General features: G+C 43.3%; 1 protein-coding gene across 1 annotated transcript in view; it reads right to left on the bottom strand.

The window, feature by feature from the left end:
* Window positions 1-669: 669 nt before the first annotated feature.
* Window positions 670-25,854, bottom strand: part of ANAPC15 (anaphase promoting complex subunit 15) — a 59,112-nt gene continuing 33,927 nt past the window's right edge. Inside the window, exons 2-5 of the mRNA XM_078662565.1 lie at window positions 17,760-17,882; window positions 13,898-13,957; window positions 10,571-10,708; window positions 670-1,133 (exon numbers count right to left, since the gene is read on the bottom strand). Coding sequence (XP_078518691.1) covers window positions 1,086-1,133; window positions 10,571-10,708; window positions 13,898-13,957; window positions 17,760-17,879 — 366 coding nt within the window. The 5' untranslated portion in view covers window positions 17,880-17,882 and the 3' untranslated portion in view covers window positions 670-1,085. The remainder of the gene's footprint in view (window positions 1,134-10,570; window positions 10,709-13,897; window positions 13,958-17,759; window positions 17,883-25,854) is intronic.

Genomic DNA, 25,854 nt, shown 5'->3' with positions numbered 1-25,854 from the left:
TTTTAGTCATCGGCCAATCTAAACCCCCGTTGTTAACAACTGCGCTAAGAGAAAACTGTAACGACAACAGTGGGCTTGCATTTATAGTGCACGAGCAGAGAGGGACATGGGGACTCAAAAGAGTTCGCCGAAATGCAGTTGTGAAGGAAGTGGGTCTGGTGGGCTTTATCCAGTTAGTGGGTCTTTAAATATAAGTTAATGTACACACAATTACTTCCTTGAAAACTTTTTAACAAATGTTCTATCTGGGCCAGTTTCACGATTGCCCTGTTCTTAGCTATTACTTTCAACCTCCACCTGTCAGAAAAGAGGGTGTTATTGAATAGGCAAACACATTGAACACAGACCACGAAGTGAGACATCCGAGAAATTAATTAATAAAAATAAAAAAAAGGTACATGATTTGAAGCTGGAAATGGCATATATGTGGCCTACTATAGTACAATTTTTAATTAACAAAGGGTATTTTTCAACAGATAGCCCAGGTTCTCCTCACCCTGGCCTAAAATGACCAATGAAAGGTGGGACCACACAATCAGTGAATAAGTAGGTTGTGTCAGTGCTTAAGCTGGGACTTTGTGAGTTTGACAGCCTTCTCAGCCGACTGGTCTAACATTCTAAAACGGGAGGTGTCTTTGTTTGCGAAAACCCTGACTAGTAACAAGGAGACTGAAAACAAAAGTAATTTTTATTGCAATGAGTTTGCGTGAACAGTAAAATAATTTAAAAAACAGATTCGAGATAACAGCACTACTGTGTCAGCACACTTGCTGTTCATGAAATGTCATACCTACAAAGGGCACTTTTTATAGTCCAACTTTTGTTAGAAATGCTCGGTTTCAGGCTGTAAACTCCACACTATAGCTGCAAAATTTCAACAGCTTACGAAATAAATAAAAATGTTGACTGCGACTAGGAATCAAGGGCTCAACCCATTCTTCTGTATGTCCCCGGATAACTCCTGCTCCCCCATGGTTTATTCACTGCTAAATCTCTGGGCATGTCAGCAAAATATCCCAGTTTCCATGATACCACAGCAAAGCATTTGTAGCAAATCTTTACACCGAGGTATTCGGACATGTCCTCTAGATCATCCACTGGTCTTGGTCTTGTTCCGCTCCCTCCATGTCAACCTGCAAAGAACAACAGAGGCTTTAAATCGTTGCATTAACAAGACTATACACCTTGCTTCCAAGACGTTTCTCCAGCAGTGTTTATTTTTTTATAAATTAAAAACAAATAAGTGCAGGGGCCTGAAAACCTACATTAGACTTTGAGAGCATTCCTGAATGCCAGGGTCGCTGCACACCAAGTCTGTGTAGTCTCGATTCCATCTCATGCCTTTTCCTTCCACTGCCCTAAACTTCTCTCTTTGTCTACCTAAAGTACGTTTACTTACATCGCTGCTTTTATTGTTAGTTTTTCTAACATGTTCTTCCTCTTCCATTCTCCCTTTTCCGTCTTCCTCTCTCTTGCTTATGGCAAAGTCCGGGAGTCCAAAAATGAGTGTGAGTGGCTACCACTTGCAACCACCTAGACAAGTTAAGCACAAGGACCTTGGCAGTTGTGAATTTCCTCCATCTATATCAATGGTAGCATTATTTAGTCATGCTTTACATCTTGTTGATTACATTTATTAATGTTTGTCCAGCACCTAGGAGATTGGTGACTGGCATTGCTGTGCTTCACAAATAAACTACCCAAACTCTTGTCCCATTCATGCTTGCAAAACACAGAATCTTTACTTCATGGGGAAATTAACTGCGCAACAACAGGTATGATCTCTAGGCGCTGTAACATATCTAGTAACAAAGAAACTATAAATGTTGCTGCTGCTTCAGCCAAACTACAATATACATCTAGAAAAATCTAGGGCACATCAAGATACAGTTCTACATAAGTGAGTATATGTGTGAAGCTGATGACTAGTGGACTGAACCACATACAAGTTCTCATCCAAAGCTAGAAGGGCAAAACAAGAGGCTGTGTAAGATAGGGCGGGGGGCATCATTATAAAGGATGGCTGTTCAAAAAAAAAAAAAAAAAAATCTCATTAACCTTCATTAAAATATTAACGTACGCTTTATAATGCACTTCATACTAAAATTCTACAGTTTCTAAGAGCAGTAAACACCACGTGGTACCATTATCCAATTCACTGGTACTTTATTTTTAATGGCCAGGTGAAGGCAGAGTTGACCATGATCAGATGCAAACTTCATATCAGTGCAGTTGCCTGCTGCAAGCTTATAACTGACTGAGATATCCTGAAGGCTTTAAGGGGCCTTTCTCCAATCTAAAGGGGACGGGAAGGTTATGCCATAGGGATGCACAAGCCCTTTCAGGACCCATCTCCCAACAGTACCAAAGATGAAGGAGAGCCTTTGTAAATACTTTATTTTGGTATTTCTTTGTTCTTCGCTGGGCTCCAGGACGTTTGGTTTGCCGTATTGCCACAGGACCCCTTCTGCTGTCACCGACCCCACTCCTCGCGGCCCCCGCTTCGCGTGAGCTGCTCAACAAAGGACCGGAGCAAGGGGAGCGCGCTGGCACAGCGCATCAGCGGGACTCACTGACCTAGAGGCTACAGACGGGACTGCGAGGACCAGCGTGCAGTGCGGCTGGTCATCCGCCGCAGCTGGTCCTCTTCCCGCCCCTGCCTCCCGCTATTTAGACACTCTTGCTCCCGCGTACGCGAGACGCGCGCGGGCGTCGCCGGGCTAAGCCCGGGCAAAGGGCGGGCCATCTAAGGCCGTCCAAGGACGACTAAGGCCGGGCTGGGCAACCTCCCTTATATTTGTTGGTCTTAAACTTATCGTTTGACACCTGCCGCTAACCTTAATGTCTGTAAAGCTTTGAAGGACCAAAGGTATAGGTGTGTTTGTTATTCCATTTTGTGGGTTGGTAGTGGCTTGTACTATGTCTCTACGATCCGGGAAAATCCGCCATGTTGCAATCCCCACATCTAGTGGGGTGGTCACTGGCACTCTGGACCATTTCTTTAAAAGAGCCTCTACTATTTTGGAAAAGGAGATAGCCTTCACTGAAAAAAAGACTCTCACTGGATCTAATAACGGGGAAACGATCTTCTCTAGGCCTCATACGTAAGACGGTTTCCCCCGCTCCAACTCACACTCTAGGGAATGAAATAAGACTGGTAGATGTTGGGGAAGTCTCAGACACTCTGAGTTTAAATCTATCATCTGTGAGCCTGCCCCCCATCAGTGATATCGTTGGCTCACAATGTTCCCCAGTGCCTGTCTCTCAATCCGCCCAGACTCTGTCTCCTGGCTCACCTGACAGGGCGAAACTAAAGAGTAGGAAAAGAAGGGGTAGCTCCCTAACGGGCCATCTCGCTAAACAACAAAAGAAGTCCCTGGACTTAGTTCCTACAGTCATTCCCCAACCGCCCACCCTTACTAGTTATATAACGGAAGGCATTAGTCACCCTGTCTCTCAATCTGTACCCGATGGCGATTTATTGGGTAAAATTGAGTTTATGATGAAAGCCCTTATGTTGCCACTCTTAGAGAGAACCAGGATGATTAACTCTAAGCTTGACCAAATTGAAAAACAGGTGGGAGATAATTCACTACTACTAGCTGATTTGGTCAAGGGTAATGCTTCCATTAGACCAACAGGGTTACTACAAGGGATCTGGGCCCTAGCACTGTTTCAGCGGGGGCGTCAGCGGGTGAACTCAATAAAAAACCAGCTAAAAAAATAAATACACCCACTCCAAAAGCACACCCGAAGAACTCAGTAGGTGTATCAAGGCAAGGTGGGAAAGCAATGGACCCGGTATGCGCAGCCCAGCCCTTATCTAATGGGATACCCATGGACAGAAAGTTGAATACTCAAACTCAGCAGGATAAGGGAGCTAGTAAAAAGCAACTCTCCAGCATAAACCTTCCGCCAGAAGCGGCACCCTACACAATAGTTTTAGTAGGAGTGCGATCTTTGGGGGCAGGAAATGCTGAATCATATAGGGAATTAAAGAACAAGGTTGTTTTTTGGTTAGATAGGAATAGGACCCTCCCCCCATCTTCAAGTACTGAAATTTTGGGAGTTAGAAGGGTTCACTGGGTGGGCAATAATCCCAAAGATCTTGAAGGGGACTGTATTATAGTGAATTTTAGAGACTCCTGGGCTGTAGATCACATACGGAGAGAACCTAGATTTGGCCGGGAGGGTGACCTCCAATCTCTCGGCCTTGAGTACTTCTACCCAGGGGTTATGAACACTGGTCCTCAAAATTTCTTTCCCACTTTCAGACCGACAGGATTTCGTGGGGCAAACCAATCACATAGGTTAGTGCACCCTCTACCACTTTACAACAGATTCGATCCTCTAAATGATCTGGAGGGTGTAGACTGACTCAAACAAGCCGTCGTGACCAATGAATCTGAAAGCCATTTAGCCTTAGTTGACTCCCCCCCAACTCACGTAGCAAGGATGCGATACACCAAAATGGCTCAAGTAGCCAAACTATACTGCAGGCTTCACCTTCCCCGGTTGTCAGTGGGGATACCACTCACGGAGTAAGAGCAGCCATGGAGCATGGTTCCCTGTCAATTGTCTCCTGGAATTTATCAGGTATATCGAACAAACTTGATCTGCCGGATTGGGGGTCATTTATTGACTCACAAGATAGACGTGGGCTAGGAACCCTACCATCGCACTGGGTTTGAATCATTTTCTATTGAGGCAAAATGGGGTGGGAAGGGACGCCCGTCAGGTGGGCTTCTTATCTGGGTGGGTTCACACCTGGGCTGTTCTGTCTCAAAATTGGAGTCAAACTCTCCGGATATCCAAAGTGTGGTACTGGAATGGCCCAATCTGGCTAAACTTATTTTAATCAACGTATATTCAAGACCCACAGGGGCGACCAGGGCATCAGGCACAATTGAGGATTATTCCCAATTCTTGAATTCAATCCCCCAAGGCATCCCATACCTGGTAGGGGGTGATTTTAACTGTCAATTTGAACCCCTGCCAGCTTTTCTGCAAGGTACCACGCTAGAGGAGGATCACCACTGGGATATTCCCCCTGCAGGGGGTCCATCAGTTAAATCTTGGACTCCGCTCGCTACACAAATCATGGCCCTGTCTTTTAATAAATCTATAAGGGCCTGTAATGGGCGGGTCTCAGGGGATATTCCCCCTAAAACCACTTACAACAAAATAGGGTCTGAGTCACGTATAGATTACATTTTTGTGGAAACTTGTAACTGGGCTATGGTGAAGAGCTTTCAAGTAATCCCACGGGACGAAAGCGACCACAACCCACTGACTCTGGTTTTTCAGGTGCCCGGTCATATCAGTGAGAACCAGTCCCTCAAAATTCCATTGGACAATAGTGCGATCCTATCTAGCAATAGACGCAGAATAAGATGGGCAAAAGTCATAGGGAATCCAGAATCTATCTCTCGGCTATATGCCTTAATCCTACCGGTCCTCCAAAGTGTAGAAAAGCTTACTTTATTACGCCCAACTTCGGAAATACACAATGCACTTGGTGATCTTCACTCTGAGCTTACCAACGCTATAGCAGAGGTGCTGAATCCCCGAGTAGCGAAAAAAACTAGTAGATCAACCAAAGCGTCATGGTATAATTCTACTTGTAGGAAGGCCAAAGCCGAACTCCTCGAGGCTATTAAGCTAAGGGTCAGCTCCGAGTTGGTTAGGGCAAAAAGGCTAGAGTATAGACATCAAATTGAGATCGCCAAGACCGAGTGGTACAATGAAAATTGGTCCGAAATGGTGGGTGCTCTTAACTCCAGAGACAGACGGAAATTCTGGCAGATTGTTAAAACTGGTGCAGTGGACCCAACACCAGCAGTTGAAGCTAATATCGCTCCTGCTCTATGGGAGGCCCATTTTCGTACCTTATATTCTCTGGACAATACAGATTGCTCAGAGGATGTATGCAAGACGGCGAGGGGCCCTAATTTTGAATTGGTCCAGGAGGAATTCACAGTCGGGGAGGTTGGCGCTGCAATTGCTACATTGAGAGCAGAGAAAGCTCCGGGCTTGGACAGGCTCCCTGGAGACCTGTTCAAGCACGAACCAATTGTATGGGCACCATATCTACAGGCCCTTTTAAACTCAATACTAGGGGGGATGGAGGTACCCAGTACTTCGCTGGGAGCAGAGATTGTACCGATCTTCAAGAAGGGCTCTCCTCTGCTCCCAGTCAACTACAGGCCCATTAGCCTCATAGATGTCCCCCAAAAGATCTTCGCAAGGCTCACCTTGGATCGTTTACTGGGGTGGATGCTTGAACACTCGGTTCTGAGCCCATTCCAAGCGGGGTTCAGAAAAAAAGTCTCCACTATAGACCAAATTTTTCGCTTGGCTCTCTTATATTGGAAAACGGTAAAAGTGGAGGGTGGCAGCCTCTATACCATTTTCGTAGATCTACGGGCGGCATTTGATCTAGTCCCCCGAAGAAAACGTTGGTCTGTTCTGTCCAATATGGGGGTACCTTGGTACCTGCTAGACATGATAATCCGCCTGCATACAAACAACTATGGCCAGGTCAGATGTGGCCGGGACGGATCTCTATCCGACAGATTCCCCGTTGACGGGGGGTAAGACAGGGTTGTGTGCTCGCACCAACCCTGTTCTGCCTCTATGTCAATGGGGTAATCTCTCATTTAAATCGGGTAGTGGACAGTGACGTCCCCAGACTGGCCGGAAGCAGGGTGCCGGCGATTATGTTTGCTGACGACACCCTGCTTCTGTCCAAGACACCTATGGGGATTCAACGAATCTTGAAGGGGTTCGAGGATTTCTGTGGAACCCATGGCCTTGAGATTAATACTCTCAAGACCAAATACATGATTTTCAATCCTCCCTCTAAAACTCGCCCCAACCCTTCTATTGGTGGAAACAGCCTGGAGAGAGTCCGCACTTTCGAATACCTAGGGGTGACTTTAAATGAGCATATGTCCTGGCGCCATCACCAAACTAAAATCCAACTCAAATTGGCCCAAATGGCGGGAGGAGCAATTGCCCTTGTAAATAAAAATAAATCTACCGTTAAGGCTATCGGTCCCCCCTAGAAATATATAGAGTGCAGGCTAGGGGAGCGGTCATGTATGGTAGCGAACTCTGGGGCCATACGTGTAACCGCGAGTTAGAGGTAACCGAGAACAAATTCATTAGGCAGCTTTTACTTCTCCCCCCTAGCACCCCCCTTTTGCCAATGAGGCTAGATTTGGGACTAAGGCCTCTTGATGAAGATTTGGGAGTTAGGCCCCTAACCTTTTGGCGTAGAGTTTGGACCACCCCAGAGTTTGCAAGTTATAGGTCTGAGCTTCAGGAAATACTAAATTACCCGATCGTAGGGAATATTCCTTGGTTCCAACATATAAAAAGGGAGCTTGTGTGCCTTGGATTACCCGACTTGTGCACTACTCCCGCGACCGCCTGTTCCACGGTTTCAAGGAAACAGCTACTCACACTATACCGTGAAAGTAAAATTGTGGTACAGAGACAGGCCGCGCTGTCGGGCAACCTAACTGACTCCTTTTTAAGGACCAAGGACATTTACAAGTTAGAGGGCATTTTAGATGTTATATTCCCATCTAATACTAGGAAACTGTACCTACAGTGGAGGTACGGAAGTCTGCCAATCCGTGCCTTCACCAGCAAGTGGTCTGACCCCCCTTGAGTCACTGCCCAGGCTGCAACCACGACCAAGAAACCAAGTTGCACATACTGTTCTTTTGTCAAACCTATGGGCAGGCGAGAAGGAAGTGGATAGTCCCTGCCTGCAGAAATTTAGGTTTTACTCACTGCCTGCAGGCATATAGGGTCCTTAAAAAACTGACCTTTCTGGTATGATAGTCTTTGCGGTAGCAAAATATCTGGAAACTTTCTGGTATAAGAGAAGGCGATTGCTACCCAGGGCTGTAGATTAACTGTACAGTTTTCTATTACTACATTGTAATTAATCTCTTTCCCAAGCATTTTTTCCGTACTGGACTGACTACAGTTTGTGCCCTTTTGATTGTTGATTAGCTGCACAAGTTTTAAATATCATCAATTTTCTACTACTACCTAGTACTTTTTAAAGTTTTAATGAAACCATTTTTAGCTCTGTTGATTGTTTGTTAAGGATATGATAGCTTGTTTTTATTTGTACCACCTTGCATGTTATCTTTTATGGCAATTCTGCCGAAATAAAGATTTTTGATGAAGATGATGATATTTTGGTAGATCTGAGCAATAGTTGCAGCAGAGAACAATGTAGTCTTTTTCCAATACTCTGATGGAGACTTGCCATACAAAATCGTCATAGTGCTTCAACCATGCTGCACATCATAAATTCTTGCTAAAGTCAGTGATTTCCTCTAGGTTTACACTGTATGAATGAATGATTGCGCATGTTTCTGCTCAGACACTGTTGGATTTAAAACAATGCAATGGTATTTATAGCTATAAAACAGGAACAGTCAATGTAGGTACAGGGCTGCCAGATTTTTAGGATAATAACGTACAATAAGTGTAAGTCAACTGTTATTTTGAACATCTGGCAGAGATCCTGCTCTTCCGTACTTACATCAAACACTCCTACCGTATGAGAATCAACCAACACCATGTGTACGCAGAATTAAAATAACCATAATCCCAAGTCTGTATTTATAATTACAGTCACCAGAAGAGCAAAAATGACTACATCCGCCTGAACTAGATGAGTGGGTCTGGGTAATCTGTAGCCATTTAGAAAGATCACTGCTGTGATGCAAATACTAAGAAGACTGTGAGAAAGTTGTGACACAAATGTGTGATTTAGAAAAGAGCATCAGTGCAGCTTGGCTTGAGTGCATAATCGAAACGAGAAAGGTCACTCTGAGGGCATTCCCCATAAGTTGGAAATGTTCTGAGTGAATTGCTGGTAGAAATCTGCATGCAAACCGTCCCAAGGGTGAAGAGAGCTAACTCAGTTTTTCACCCTTTTGGTAGAAAAGGGAGTAGCACTGAGCTGGGTAATAATGTGTGCTGTTTATAGCATTACAAAGCTGAATGATGGTGAAATAAAGATCACACTTCTATTGTACTCTGGTCATGATTACAATACCTCCCTCAAAAAGTCAAAACTCTTTATTGATGAAGCGTGTTGAAGACCAAATTATAACTATTGACACTGTTGAATATACTGGGAAGCAACTAAAGTAATTTTTCAAGATATTTTCTGTTGCAGTAACCCCCAACACACTTAGTGCCAGATTACTGATGCACTTTGACTAAGTGTTTCTACAATTGGCACACCTCTGGTGCACATACAAGTCCCTTGCGAAAGGTACCAGTAGTACCAAGGGCCTTGTGACCAGAGGGGTTGCAGCATGTATTGTGCCACCCTAAAGGACCCCCCACACCACACACACACACATTGCCATTGCAGGCTATGTGTTTTGGTGTAGTTAATCTAAAAGAGTCGACATAGCACTCCTTTCTGTATGCCATGCATACACACCCCTGCCTGTGGCATAGGTAAGACACCCGTCAGGCAGGCCTTACAGCCCTAAGACAGGGTGCACTATGCCACAGGTGCGGGCACAGCTGCATGAGCAATATGCCCCTACAGTGTCAGAGTCTATTCTTGGATACTGTAAGTGCAGTGAAGCCACCTTTAGTACATTGGCTGGAGTTGGTCAACACAAACTCCACAGCTTCCTAATGGCTTTACAGAAGATTGAGAAGTTTGGTATCAAACCTCTCAGCATAATAAACCCACAGGGTTGACTGTGTTGGATTTATTATAAAATGCACTCTGGGGCATCTTAGAGATACCCACTGAAAACCGAGTAGCTTCTAGTGTATTGGCTGACTGGTCCCTGCCAGACAGCCACCACCAGCCAGGTTTCTGGCCTCACGGGGCGAGAGCTTTTGAACTCTTGGAGGTCAGAAACAAAGACTTCTTTAGGAGGAGGTGCTTCTCACCTCCCCCTTGAAGGATCAGCGGCACTTGGAGGTGCGCCTGAAAAGCACTCGCCTTGTGTTACGCTGATTTGGGCAGCTCAAACTACTTGAGATTCTATACAAATCTTTTTTCCAGTAATAACTTGAAGGTATTGCATATTTGATAAATCTACTGAGTTCAGCTTGGTTGCTAAGATAAAAGTAACTTAAGTAATATTTGTGTACAAAACATTGGCCTCGAGTTAATCATGGAGTGTATGTTCCTGCCTTGAATGAGTATGTACACCAAATGCATTCACAATACCCTCTGATAAGCCTAACTGCTCAGCCCAGCTACCACTAAATTGAGAGTAAGGTATTATCTACTTAAACCTTGGTTATATCTTTGGGGACTGTTTGGATTGTGTAAAAAGTATATGTTTTTTTGGAATAGTATATACAGAGCCAGCTTCCTATGGCGTGTCACTTTAAACCCCTTTGGAAAAGTTCTGGCTTGTACTGTACAAAATGGGATTCTACTCAAATTGCACAAATCAAGCTTTACATGAACCATGTGTTCTCTGCTTGGATGAGTACGGCAAACACCATCAAAGCTGAAATTATCAGGCACAGAACAAAACGTAAGGTTTCCTGAAACTACCTCGTTGATTTCCCCATCATCTGGAGATTCGTTGTAGTCATTCATCTCATCTATGTCCTGCATGTCCTCATCATCCTCCGAATCTTCCTCACTGTCTTCATCATCCTCATCGTCTTCCTCCTCGTCTTCATCATAATGCTACACAAGGGAAGAAACAAAAAGGAAGACAAGGATGTCACCAGGCAAGATCATATTACTGAGGCATATCATTTTCCTACCTCTTTTTCCTCACTGAGCTTACTACAGCCCAAAGGTGAGAAAGCACTGCTAAACAACAACCTAGGATTGACATAAATAAGGAAACTAAAGCCAAGAGATAGAAAAATGTTTTTAACACAAAAAAACACATCCCAAGATGCAAAAGTTGTTTGACGCAGTCATATGATGAAGCCGATGGTTCTTATTTACTGTAAAGTTTGGTTTACATAATGGAATTTACACAAAGTTTCGAAGAAGCTGGAATTCTGCCTACGCAAGCCGCACAAAAAGGCAGGCTTCACCCTTGGTGAAAGTTGGAAAATTCCCATCCTAATAAAACAAACGTCGTCAGCATGGCAGGAATGGTGGAATGTATCACTGGAGCACAATGCACATCCTCTTCCTGCCTACTTCCTCGTATGGCTTAGAATACTCTCAGCCTTAGCACTCTATGTCAAATTCTTATAACAAAACAAATAGGATGGGACTAAAACACTTGTCTCAACTTCTTGTAAAGGGAAGGGGGGGGGTTAGGTCACATTGGTTGCAGGCGTCCCTCTGCAACCTTATAGGGACAAATGCACTAACAAATCAAGTGCTGACAACAATAAGAATGAATCACAGGCGGCACAGTGAACGCCTGAGCTGACAGCAGAAGAAAAGCCTGAGCTCTATTGAAAAGCAGGGAATAAAATAGTTTGAATCCCCTCAAAATTCCACCATTTAGTGTACTTGGTAGTGGGAGAAAACGTGTATGGGTCCATCTGGCACTGCTCTGGAAGAAGCATCTCTGAAAAATTCGGTGATCCAAGAGGACTTTGCAGTTGAGGAGAGACTACAACAAGGGCAAGCTAGGGGAAACATGTCTCACACAGCCTTAAAGCACGTTGGAAAGCCTCCATGGCTGGTGGACAGACTGACAAAGGAAAATTAAGCAAACTACAGACTCTCTAAATATGAAGCTGGATAAAGTCAGTGACAAAGAGAGATTCATAAGCAGAAGGTTAAAAGCTCTGAGAGTGTCAAAACATGATGGGCACCTCCAAAGCAAAACGGAGGCAAGATATTCGCTGCAAACCAGTGACTTGAGTGGTTGAAGTTAGGTGTACAGTTTCAAAAGGTATATGTCGCGAGGATTCCTGAAGGAATTGAAAAAGACAACCTCACTGTTGTTATGAACATTACACCTGGATTTCACCCGAGGGAACCATAAAGTGAAAATGTTTATAATTAGATTTCCAAGTTTCCTGGATGAAAACTCATAAGGCCATCAAAAATCAGGAGGAAATGAAGAAAGACAAACGACAATCCCCACCTGCCCGCTCCAATATCCAGGCATTCTCTTTATGGGTCACAATTCTTGCATTTCTTTATTTCCCATGCCTTCACTGGTTAATAAAACCGTTGCCATCATATTCCTGCACACTTTTCCATTTTCTTCCCCATCATCATACCCTCATTCACCTCATAATGAGACCACCAATTATTTGACTAAACTATGCACACTCCCACATATTCTCTTATCACCACCAGATGAAACGCCATCCTAGGTTTATTTGTTTCTATTCTCTCAGCCCTCCCACGTTATGTCTTAGCCTAAATAAGGTATGTGCCACCCGTTAGGGTGCCCGCTGGACATCCATCTACTTTCTGCATACTTTGCAGAACACTGCAACACTGCCCAGTGGGTAGCAGTGGCACATAATGCAAACTACTGAGCAGATAACTTGATTAAGCCAGAACTAGGTCAGTTTTCCTCCTTTTAAAGTAGTGTTTTCTAAAAATCAAAAAGAAAAAATGTATCCTTATATCAAACCTATCATAAAGCAAACCTGTGACCTTGAACCCACTCAAATATATCACCTTTAAGTGGTCTTTGACAGGTTGTCCCTCTTGTGGAATGAGAGGGGTAAAGGAAATTGTATTGCAAATACTTTTGAGTACGTTATAGCGATGCTGGTGTTATCTACGAGCACTGGAAGCTGTTCACCAAGTATTTAAAGAGATATTTGAACATTTATAACATGAAAGGGAAGAGAAAATTATAACTGTTTACTGAATGTGTATACGTGAGCAATTCTATGTATATATTTTGTCTGCCAAAAGGCCCATGCAGACAATGAGATCTTAAAAAGGTTCAATTACGCTACCTTGGCTATGGTGCTGTAATAAAAGCTGCATTTTTTAGGGAAAGAGAAATAGTGTAGTGGCTGTGGGACCAAGTGCTGTGAAACCAAGAGACCAGACCTCTAACCCTGGCTTTACTAAGAGACTAAACCGAGGAAAGCTGGGTACATGGCTTTATGTCAATATGCATCAAACTATAGCAGTCACACAAAGTCCTGTCCGACATGCCCGCAGTGTTATTACATATTTGGCATGTTGTCCAGAAATGTAATATCATTAAATGTAAAAAAGAAATACAAAGTAAAATTTTCGTGATCTAAATAAGACCAAGATTTTTGAAAAAAAAAAAGACCAGTCACGGAAAGAACTAGAAAAAAAATATGAAACGAAAGCACATTGGCTTAATTGTTCAGGAAATGAAGTGAACTTTTAGGCAGTTATACACGTACATAAGCAAAATGCCTTCAGTCACAGTGAAGTGTGCTAAAGCCTTTAGGGGGCTGACCCACTGCCCCATTATGTAGTGGAAGAAGCAAACTGTGAATGATGATACAACAGATACATGCATGACGAGGGATGAGCGAAGCCCTTGTATGTATTTGAACACATGTAATTTTAAACCCCAAAGATGTTATTATAATGTTTGGCTGATATTATTAAATATGGAGTATTAATCATGTCACAAGGAGGCGCTGTTCTACAACTGCTGCCTGGTTTAGAGAGGTTATTCAACAGAGAATACATTCTGAATGAATAGCTAAAAAACAAATAACGAACGCATAACAAAAATAAACGCTTTCTAAAATGTGAAGTTTTTTTGCCTAAAATACCAAATTCAGAAACAAGATCAGTTTTCTTCAATCTTTAACAAGGGGATCAGCTTCCAATATTTAATAGTAGATGTACACTACTTTCATTTCAGATTCTAAGTCCCAGAGTACGAGTTAAAAGTCATGTAAAATGCACATTCATGTAAAGTAACTCATTATTGATTAAACTTACCTCTGAGGCAGGTTTACCTATTGGTACCAAAATATTGTCTTTTTCAGCTATACTCTGGAGCTGACAAGGCAAAAAAGCAAAACTGTAGGTTAAGAGAGACAACCATAGGACAACTGAAAATAAGAGTGATGAACACTTATCTTTTTGATCTATTTGTATTACATAATTCAAAGCGCACACGTGTAAACTTTATTTTCAACATTTTTTAATGTGGCGATTTCTTTATCTGTACCTTGTATTCCTTCCACCATTTATTTCATGTGTTGATCATCTGACAAAATGCAGCTTCTCTCTTATTTTTAAGTCACAAATATTCTTGTTTTTCAACGAAAACAAACACATTGGCATTATTTCGACTAACGCCATTTTGAATGTCTCTGGGCAAGTTGAGGACTGGTCACTGGTGTGAGCAAAGCAAATGCAGAAGGATGGTGGAAATGCAAGTCAGACCGGTTGGCCTGGATAGCCTTTATGAAAGGCAGCAAATAAGGGAGGAAGGTCTTCTCCACAGAAAGACAGATGATAGCATTTTGAACTTTCTGGAGCCAGATGTATTGGTAAATTGGAGAATAGTTTATTCACAAAGTTGCGTTTATGGAAAACGTTTTTGCTACCGTCTCAGATTAAAAATTAAGACGTTTATGCAGCCTGTGCCATTGGTGCGTACATAACAGCAAACTTGCAAAACAGTAAAACATGCCGAATTAATGCTTTAAAAGAATTCCCCGTTTGGGGAGGGGCACCTGGAGTGGGAACCAGTTTTGTAGATCCTTATGGCCAAGAAGTCAAAATGCTAGTTAGCTAGATTACAAAAGTAAAATCATTTCCGAAATAACACTGCTAAAAGATTTTTGACAAGAAATTGAAATTATCAAATAAGGAAATGCATGACTTCCCTGTAATAACATTTACATTGGAGCTTCATTTAAAAAAACGAGGCAAATTCCTAGATTCTTAACACAGTTTTTAAATATGGATAGGCGACTAAAGAAGGTCAGTGAAATAGGTAGGGCACGTTTACACAGGGATTTTAGTTTTTACAAGGTCTTCTGAGGGCAGACTATTTTCTAACGTCACATTCATGCAGTACGAATGCAGTGGTAAAGACCGAGCTCCTGTTGCATGTGTTCTGGTGCTCCCAATAACGAATGGCACCACATTCCATAAAGAGGTATGATCTGTGCTTCTGTTCCTTGGGAGCGAGAAGGCAGCTCTAAAACAGCACTAGAGTTACCAACTTCCTCAAAATTCGCATATGATTCAGTGAGCACTGAAGATAAACTATGGCCTGCAACTGGCAATACACAGACAAATCTGGCCATTATTGTTTCCTTTTCCTGTTTTCATTCTGATCTTAGGGCTTTAGCAAGGTTTTCTGTTCTAACACAGCAACCGGTATACAGCATCTGCACAGTTAACGTTCATTTAACCATTTCCCTGCCAGGGTGTGCCATCTGACTGCCTTCACAATGGCTAAAAGAAGGTGGCGCACAAATGTGTTCACCAATAGCACCCTGTGATAGACTAAATCTCCCCACAGTGGTTTGCTGTCAGGGTAACACAGGGCAAAAACTGGTTATCGGATTAATATGTAAAAGCAGTTCCTCAGGGCGAATATCACATGGTCTTAAACTTCTCTCACCCATGCCAAATGCCTAGTCATAATTTTTGCAAAAAAAGAATGAGTGGAACGTGACCTTAATATATGAATTAAGGCAAGGTAAACCACAGACTTGTAACATTAAGCTGTTCAGGTTATGACTTCAGGGCTTTTCTCATAAATGTATAATTAGGCTCTTGATTCGCACTTCTGGGGATCAATATAGCCATTGTTATTGCAAAACCAGACTATGTAATGTCTGTGCACAAAAATCCCAGATTATCTGATCCAGACAGAGTAAGCAGAACAAAACGTGACTTCTGAAATGATTGATATATTTAAAACAGTTCAGTCTCGAACATTAAAAATTATCTCAAACTAAAATATTCAAAAACTCAGTCTCTTATTAGAGACACAAAACCTTAAACTAACACCTCCCCTTGTTTTCTAAATTTGCTCTCATGAGACACATATGTATCTCAAGTAGTGGAGATGTGGCCTAATGGCCATAGCTGCCAACTTTGGAACTGGGGAAGCAGCTTCGCGTCTGGCATCGGCTCAACATCCCGTGATTCTGGGCAAATCATTTAATCTTGTGTCTAAACAAAAAAAAAATACATCTGCTGTCCTTGTGTAATGTAATCTTGTGTTCATGTAAAGCGCTCCGATATCTTTGGGCCAAGTTTGTGCTACATTAAAGCTTTGTCTGAAAAAGACAGTGGCTGGGCACTCAAAGGATAAAACCCCCATTGTTCCACCTTCCAGATTCCCCTGTAGGAACAGCATATATTGCAGGAGTGATCAGGTGTCTCTATTTTTATTAGAAAAGACTCATTAAATAAATGTATGTTGTTTTCCTCCTTTCAAAAGACTCCTGTGATGTCTTGGCTGCAATCCAGAAGACTGAAACATCCTTTGCACAGAAATCTAAATCAATTCACGAATCATTACAAATATAGGAGAAAGGTTTAAGAAGCCACAAGAAGTTAGTCAGTACTGACACACTGCTGCATGGGGAAACCCAGAGCTTCATCATTTGAATATGAAACGTAGCTCTAAAATGCTATCAAGGCCTCATTTACCTGGGGCCTGCATTAAGGTGGATCCTAAACTTAACTCTTGCATGGTCCTCCCTGGAAACACTTCAAAAGTGCTGGCATGAACTCCCTTTTTCTCTTAGACCTTAGATTCTCACCCATTCACATCTAGCTGTGAGGTGCCTTTGAGTCCAGGGATAGCAATGTACCCTAATCTAGATCAAGATTTGTAGTCTGATTTATGGCAATGGTGGTGCCAGCAGAATTAAGTGTAAAATGACGAATGCCACATTCGGACCATGAATTGTCCGTTAGACCAGTGACCAACCGGTTTCATTGTTTTGTCAATTTTCTACATGTGTGACCAAGATACAAGGAGACGGATATAAGACGACTATTGTTACTCCCAAAGCATAAAAATCTCAAGAAGCTTTCATTCATACAACTGGTTTGAGCAGTCCCAACAGCTAGATGGCCATGGTCAAGGTGCTGAAATCCTTAATCCAATCTCAAGTGGACCTGGCCTGTGGCAACTGTCCCCTCATACAACAGTAACAATATGACTCCTCAAGTGATTTGGGATAGGGTTTCCGATATTTCTGGATCCTCATTCAGGATCCTTCTAGAGGTCCCCTCTGCATTGACAGCTGTTTTAGGTTTCAATAATTATAGTGAAACAGAACTCAATGCAGCATCATCAATCATGTAGGAAGAGCTCAGCAACAACTCAATGTACACATTGTGCTTTTAGCTCAAATCAAAGGGACAAGCTCCCTATTGCAAATCTACAGGTAATTAAATGTCATTCAAGTTGAGGTCAGATCTGGGCCTAAAGACATGCACAACCATCAAGAGATGTTGAAGATTATCTTTTGGTGAACATGCATCTGTAATAATTGCTATGGATGGGAGATCTACTCCCATCCCCACTATTTAAAGGCATTGATTGTCATCAATTAGGACAGTTTCCTCACTTTCCTTCTTTTATGCACAAGCTCAAGAGCTTGTCGGGTCTGAGGCGTACTTAGGAGCAATCGGATTCTCAATGTATACCACACAACCTTATTGTCTTGATACAAACACCATACTGTTTCAAGATTTGGATCTTTTCATTCAATGCAATTTAAACTAAGTTAACACTAGCTAATATGTAATATTATGATTGTGACTTAATTGAACATACATGGTCAGATTACAAAATAGCCTTCCCATAAGTCATAGTTACCCAAGCCTGGTGCTGCTGTTCCTGCTGCTGAAGCTCATTCTCATCGACGCATGGTCGGTCAAGGTTAAACCAAAGGGACTCAGTTACTTGTGGAAAAAGTGATGGGAACAGCGTAGACATCCTCTTTGTAGACAAAACATGGAAAATAGAGGAAAAGCAACAAATAATTAATCCTTAAAATAAATCATATGTATATACTGGTTACATTAGCAGCTGACATTTCTAGGTTTTGATGGACTATGCATCCTGAAACCAACAGCAAGGCAGTAGCACCAATGACAAAAGTACCAGGAAGAGACATATAGCCTGGCTGCCTAAAACGCTCTACTGAAGAGCTCACTTAAGACAGACTTTCTGAACCAGTTGTTGTCCTTTATTTTCTGCAGAGGCGCCAGGAGTGTGCCCCAAAAAGAACAGAATCACACCCTGGAGTGTTCATTTTTTATCTGCGGCACCATTAAGTAACATGCATCATCAAAGTGTGGCCTCTAGGCTGCCCATACTTCATACGTGCCAGTTTCAGATGCTGATGACCTATATCCCGAAACTATTTATCTGGTATACTTTATTTAAATATTATAACAAAAAGTGTACTAGGAAGTGATTTACTGTCAACAGTCACACTGTATGAATCATCACAGACTTGGGCAACATCTTAGTATGCAAAAGCACAGTTACTGACATTTGTGTGTAACCGAAGGGTGATAACTGCACATTCAGGGATGCTATACACCAAGTCGTATGAAGGAGGTGGCAGATGTGAGGTGCTGGAAGGGAGGGTTCTTCAGGCCAGGAGAAGACAACTTCAAAACGGTCAAATTTTGAGACCCAAATCTGTGTAGGTAGGCATTCATTTTCCTGTCAAACGTAATCACTAATAGAGAACATATAACTTCTCACATACTGCAGATATTCTTAAAGACACAGCCAATTACCTTCTTAAGATCTACTTTACCAAACTGCACTTTTCTCATCTATTATGTATGTTCCTAAAAATTAAGCTAAAATAGTAGAGATCTCAAGTAGCCTTAGAGTAGTGTGACATAACGATGACTTAACACACAGTAAAGCATAGAATATATGTCATCCTTGGACCGTACAAAATGGCCTACTGCTCTCACAGATTGACATCAACATGCCATTCCGTGTAGGAAAACAACAACAACAAAAAAAGAACTGAGGGACAGCCTTCCAGGTCCACCCACATCAATTGGCTCCCCAACCAGGCAGTCTAGGAAGCAGGTCACCAACAGTCACCATATGACTCCCAGGGGACCCTCTGCACCATCAAAGGTTCATCAGAACCACTGCACCTTAAACCAGAGCTAGCAATACTCCCTCAACACCCACATATTAACCCATTACCATGGACCAGATTGAAAAGAGAGAAAGGCCATATCCTCAGACTAACTGCAATCTGGTTCTTGACAATCTGACTTGCAGTGTGCAACGAACTTCGAAAGATCCACATGGTCACCGACGTGGAGAATAGAAGAGGGGTAAAGCATGAGTTATCTTCTCTGGAGACATGACATGAGTAGATATCATGGATTCCTATTACAGCAGCTCCTTCGAACACTTGCCAACCAAAAGTCACCTAGCACAAACACCTTCTTATTGACAATATATACCACATGTTGGACTACAACCCATGGTTTCTGGACAATATAGTCACCTTTGCACAGCCCTTCAATCACTGCCAGAGAGGGTTCTCCCGTAGGGATAGTTCAACCTCTGGGTGGACAAACAAGATACAAAGTACAATGCATGATCTAGACTACCAGAAAACATTGAGCTTAACTTACCATATTATCAATTCTATGCATAGGGCAGGAAATATCACAGACTTAATCTTTGCTGACAATGTGGCAGGATTGCCGCTAGAGTTTAAACACTGGATTTGGCAAGTCATTCACTCTCGTCTGCCAGTATGTGCAGAGTACCTGTCTGTAGTCAAACAAAACAACTCAAAGTTGCTTTAGGTCCATCCATGAAGCATATTCGGTCCTGCAGGTCTCACTTCTGATGGCCATCAACACCCAATCACTACTCTTCAACCTGTACTTTATTATACCTAAAGCTTTAAATACTCTCCCCTGCAGCTGAGACATCAAAGGCCCGATGAAAATGTACTCAATTAATTGATCAACCTAAAACTACTCAATATAAAAATGATCAGTTAAAAAGTAGAGCACTGCTAGAAAAGACTAAGACTTTGGGATCTTCTGCATGAATGAAATGTAGGACTACCACGAAGCAGTAAACATCAAAAATTAACAGTACTTCACATCCCAAATCAGTGTGGCTTGCATTCAAAAAGGGAACTTTCAATTTATTACTTGTATTAATTTTGTAAATTAGCATTGACAAACATCAAGAGAGCAATTACAGCGTTCACACTACATAGCTCCCAGTACAAATCAACAAACAGGTGATGACCCCATCGTGCCTGCTCAGTCATCAGCAGTGCCCTGTCACAAAGTACAGTCCAGCATCACACAGAGTTCGTTCAGGCGGATGAGCGACCCAAGGGGGGGGGGGGGGGGGAGGAAGACGACTTCACTTCAAGACATTGCCAGAGACGTGTCAAGTTCCTTCTCTAACAATCTATCCACTATCCTATGTCAATCCTGTATGTCCTCAGAAGACCTATCATCAGTTTGTACCACTTTAAGCCGCATTTCTTCAGCGAACAGCCATTCCCGAGAATCCCTATACTACATCTTTATTGAGGGCACTCAAGACGGGTCCAATGGATCATTATCAAGGCTCCTGGATTTCCGATATTAAGGATTATTACAGATAAATACAGACAGAAAACACTGTTTTCTGTCTGCATTTATTTTTAAAAGTGGATAAATACAGAAAATTGGGCTTCTTTTGAGTCACTCTGTGCTGCCTTTCATGAACCAAATGCCCACAGCTGAGCATATGGACAGCACGGGGAATAATTTAAAAAAGATGCAATTTCATTAAATAATGTCATGTGTCAACATACATTTGTAGTATAATGCTAATATTTACCAGTGGGTGTTTGTTATATAATATGCGGCAGCTGAAATATCTAAGACAGACATCAAAGTATGTGTGTGCATCTATCAGTTAAATAAATATGGATTTGTACAGTTTTACCACTGAATTTATCCACAAAACCTAAAATAAATATGGATAAATACACATGGAAATGCTAAAAAATAAATACCATAAAGCCCTAATCATTATTCTATGCTTTCGCTAACCGCAATACCAGTGACACAAACTGATATTAGAATTTTCCTTTTTTAGGGCTCGCCTGCTGTGCGCACGCGCATAGCTGGCGAAGCTCTATAGGGGCTTAAACAGCGTTTAACCAAGCACGATTACACTGGGGATTCCACGGAGTGCATGTGCTTTTTAGGTCATTGCGCAAGCGCAAGCCCTAAAAAGCGCATGCACAATACCACCAGCCGCCTGCCTCGCATTACCACATCAAAGGCAGCCCTCCCAGCGCATTTCTCACCCCCTAATTATTCACAGCCGGCCGGCCGTACTTTCAGTTTCACGGCCGCAGGCCGTGTCTCCTTTTATGCTTTTCTCTTCGTCTTTATTCTGTCTCTGATTCTCCATTTCTCTGTGCCTTTATGTTCTCCTCTCTCTCTCTGTCTGCTTTTCTTTTTCTTGCAGCCTCTCTCACTGTCCAGCTTTCTCCCTCAATGTCAGTGTAAGTCCATAATTGTGCGGTAAACACAGCAGTCACAGAATCTTCTAAATCCAATGACCCTCACCATTTTTCAATTACCAATTTATTAAAGGAGAGTTAAAAGAAGCTTAAACATTATATATAATTCCAATCAAATCCCAGTGCCAACTTCACTTTTTAGAAAACTGCTTTTTCAAGCTAACTTTCCCAAACTTAATGTATACCATTTAAAATACACAATGGGTACCATGCGTACATAATATGGCCCTACATTGCCATCTTAGGGTTCCTGTGACATTTATAAACCACTCTGCCGCGTCACCTTGTGGTTCATGATATTACTAGAACCCCCTCATGGCAATATCGGGCCACATTACCCAGTTACATGCTATGTTCTCTCTCTCTGATTTTCTCTTTCTTACCGCCTCTCTCACTGGCCAGCTTTCTCTCTCATCGTCTCGCTATCTTCCTCCCTCTCTTTGGCTCGTTTGTCTCGGATTTCTGCATTTCCCACCTCGACCATATATGTCTCTCTTTTAGAGCCCTGGACCTGTTTTTCAGTGCTACTCTCTCGGTGCCTCTCTAAATCACTTCTCCAGCCTCAGTCCGTCTCTCTCTTCTTTGTGATTCTTCCCCCTCCCTCTATTTCAGGTTTCAGTCTTTCTCTCCATCTTTCTCTCTGGCTTCCGCTGTTCCCGTATTCTTCTCTCGTCGTCACTCTCGTTCCCTCACTCATTTTCATACCTGTCCATTTTATTTCCCTCTCTTCATCCTTTCCGCTTATCTCCACTTCATTGTTTTCCTCTTTTCCTCCCTCTTTTCATTTTCCCCTCCAATTTTCCTCCTTCCTCTCTCAGTTCATCCTTACTGCTAACCCTTCACCCCAACTAATTCTCCTCCCACCTATCTTCGTTCTCATTATCACTTTCTCATACTTACTCATCTCTCACTCTCCTCACTACAGCACTGCCTCTCTGTCCCCCATCGTCTCTCCCACTCTCACTTTCTTTTCGCAGTCTTTTAAAATCTCTAATGCTCTTTTGCCTTCTCACTTCCTTCCCACACCCACGCACCTGTACTCTAATCTATTGAATTAACTCCCCACACACTCTTTTTGTATCCCTCTCCTGTTTTCTCCTCACCCTCTGGCTTCTCTCTACCCCAGCCCCTCTCCCTCGCTCACTTTTAAAGTTCCCCGCGAGCCTTCTCTTTGGCTGCGGCCAGTGCCTCGCAGCACCCCTTCTCGGCGCTCTCTGGAGCCGCCGTCACACCGCTGTGCGGCTCATGGCTGCTGGCGCAGCCTTACTACCCATTAGCCACCTGGCGCAGTCATTCTTGCACTCATGGGCCACGTATAATTGTCCGTCTCGGCTACAAATTGCCTCTCCCCGCAGGCCCATTCGCATAAATTTGCAAGCTCGTCCAAACCTGCTCCGGAGTGCGCGAGCGCGCCGCACGCGCGCCGAGAGCCAATAATGGGTAAATCTCCACTAAATGCTTCCTTCAATTAAGGCAGGGAAAAAAAATAATAATCTCCCGGTTTTATGTCACAAAACATTAGCAAATGCAGAATCATTTGGGGGGAGCGGAATGGGGGGTCTTTTGGCAGGGACGCCGTGTTACATCATGACGCCAGAATGCAGGCTCGTGAAATTCATAGAGGGTTAGTGCACGTTTTGGTGATTCTCCTCCCCCCAGTGTACTTTTTTTTTAAAACGTGTTTAATCACATTGACCTTTAACATTTCTCCCCGTTTGGTGCCCTCCCTCTTAACACCAAAATCTACACTCCTCCCACCCCCACTTCCGGGTTAAGCAGAGTGCCCTTCGTCATCGGCCGCCCGGGGTCAGCCTCTCCCGGATCCCCTCTATAGCCGCAGGGGCCACGGTGATCAGCCCACCTCTCCTCCTCCCCTGCATCAGCTGGTCTACCACTGCAGTTCACACCGCTCTGCAGGTAAAGCCCTTTAATGCCTTTGTGCATTTAGAGGTGACTCATTGGTTATGCAGCATTTTCCATTGTTGAGAAAACCTGCCTGAATGCTGTCCTTTTGACCACCAAAAACCCACCCAATCACAACGATTAAGCTGTTAAAAACGTTGTTTGCGCTTTGAAGGTGCTCTCCAGCATGTTCAAGAACTATGAATTCATAAAGATTATTAACACCAGAAGGATCACTTCTGACATTTGATTGGTTTTTGCACTTCACTTTACTCATTCAGTACGGCTGTTGGATAGATTTTTAGGTCTCGCCTATCCCACTCACCCTCACACCCCCTCACTCACCCTCACACACCATCACAGCCCCCTCACACTCGCACCCCCTCACTCACCCTCACACCCCCTCACTCACCCTCACACCCCCTCACTCACCCTCACACCCCCTCACTCACCCTCACACCCCCTCACCCTCACACCCTCTCACCCCTCACCAGCATAGCATAACAAAACATAGCATAACAAAACACAGCATAGCATAGCATAAGAAAACACCGCATAGCATAACAAAAAAAATCATAGGATAGCAAAACATAGCATAGTATAACAAAACAAAGCATAGGATAGCAAAACAAAGCATAGCATAACAAAACAAAACATAGCAAAGCAAAACACAACATAGCATAACAAAACACAACAAAACATAGCATAGCATAGCAGAACACAACAAAACATAGCATAACAAAGCATAGCATAACAAAACATAGCAAAACAAAACATAGCAAAACAAAACATAGCAAAACAAAACATAGCAAAACAAAACATAGCAAAACAAAACATAGCAAAACAAAACATAGCAAAACAAAACATAGCAAAACAAAATATAGTATAGCATAACAAAACATAGCATACATAACAAAACATAGCAAATGACAAAGCTATTAATTTAGCTATTTTAAAGAATAACACATAAATAAAAAAACTTTGATTTATGAGACCAATAGCTCAAACTTTCCTAATGCGAGCCCTATTGCATTTCCAATGCTTGTTTCCCCTGGGTGTAAGCCCAGTATAAAGTAAAGTAAAGTCCACATTTGTAAAGCGCACAATCACCTGTAAGGGTCTCTAGGCGCTGGGGGGCCGTCGGGAAGATTAAGCGAGCTATTGCCCAGAGTCACATGGTGCTGGGCTGACCTGCCGCCGGAGCCGGGGATCGAACCGTGGTCCCCAGATTCCAGCTTCAGTCGCCCTGGCCGCGGCGCCACACCTCTTATACAGTGCCTCGGGGAGCAATCAACCTCCAGTGATGATATTGCAGACAAGGTCTCTGTCACAAGTTGTAGGAAAGTAGGATGTGCTTTCATGGTCACCCCCACTTTGTGCTGGTGTCATTATGTTTTTCTGACTAGTCTTACTGGAAATCTGCTAATCTGGACCACAGTCTCTGTGCTTCTTTACTAAATTGGACAGGGTGAGCACTTCGGTACACTCCAGATTGGCTACTGGGGGTACCCTTGAAAGTCCCTAGTATATGGTACCAAGGTAGCCACGGCATAGGTACACCAAGGGTCTCCCACGGGCTGAAGCATATATTATGCCATCCATGAGAGACCACACAAAATGTGACTCCAGACCTGCCATTGCAGCCTGTGTAAGCTGGTGCTAGCACCACTTACGAAAGATATAGGTTCCCCTATATCTGAGGTCACTACACCTTAAACCTATAAGTCACCCCTAAGGCAGGCCTTTCAATCCTGAAGGCAGGGTGCTGGATCCCAAGTGTGAGGGTGCCCCATAATGAGCGGGACACCCCTACAACCTTCAGAGTCCATTCTCCCGGGTTGTAAGTGCATCAGCCGTTATGACATATAGAGTGGCCAAGCGTCATTACGCGATGGCCATCTCTAAACTGGCTGCAACTAATCCTGTCATGTTTGGTATCAAACCTGTTGGAATCATACCCCCAACACTGTAAACCTTCAGTGCTCCTGGTACCAGTCTTCCAGAACTGGACAGTAAGCTAGGCTGCTGCTGACCAGAGACATGTTTCTACCCTCCTGAGGCTGAGCCAAGCTCGAACAGGGGAAGGCAGTACAAAAGATATCCTGTCACATGGAGGTGTGACCACCTTCTAGACAGGGTTAGTGTATTGGGGCAGGGTGGGGGAGCTGGCCAGCTCCACAGAGACACAGACTGCTTAAAGGGCACATTTGGTGCCCTCCTTGCATACTCCAGTTCAAACCAGTTCAGGGAGCCGCTGGCTCCCGATATGGTGTGAAACTAGACAAAGGACATGGGAGTATCCTCCCCACTGTCCAGGCTCTCCTCTGGGAGGGACCCCTGAATTGTCCGAACCCTTTCCTAAGGGTACTTAAGAGCTTACCTGTGGGTGAGTCCTTATATTAGTCATGGGACGAGATTCAGATCATACACCACTTCAACTTCGACCATCTGGATACTCTTGGACCCCGCTTTGGG

The sequence above is a fragment of the Lissotriton helveticus genome, chromosome 10 (assembly GCF_964261635.1).
Source record: "Lissotriton helveticus chromosome 10, aLisHel1.1, whole genome shotgun sequence".
NCBI classification, from domain to species: domain Eukaryota; kingdom Metazoa; phylum Chordata; class Amphibia; order Caudata; family Salamandridae; genus Lissotriton; species Lissotriton helveticus.
This window is presented reverse-complemented; position numbering and strand designations above follow the sequence as displayed.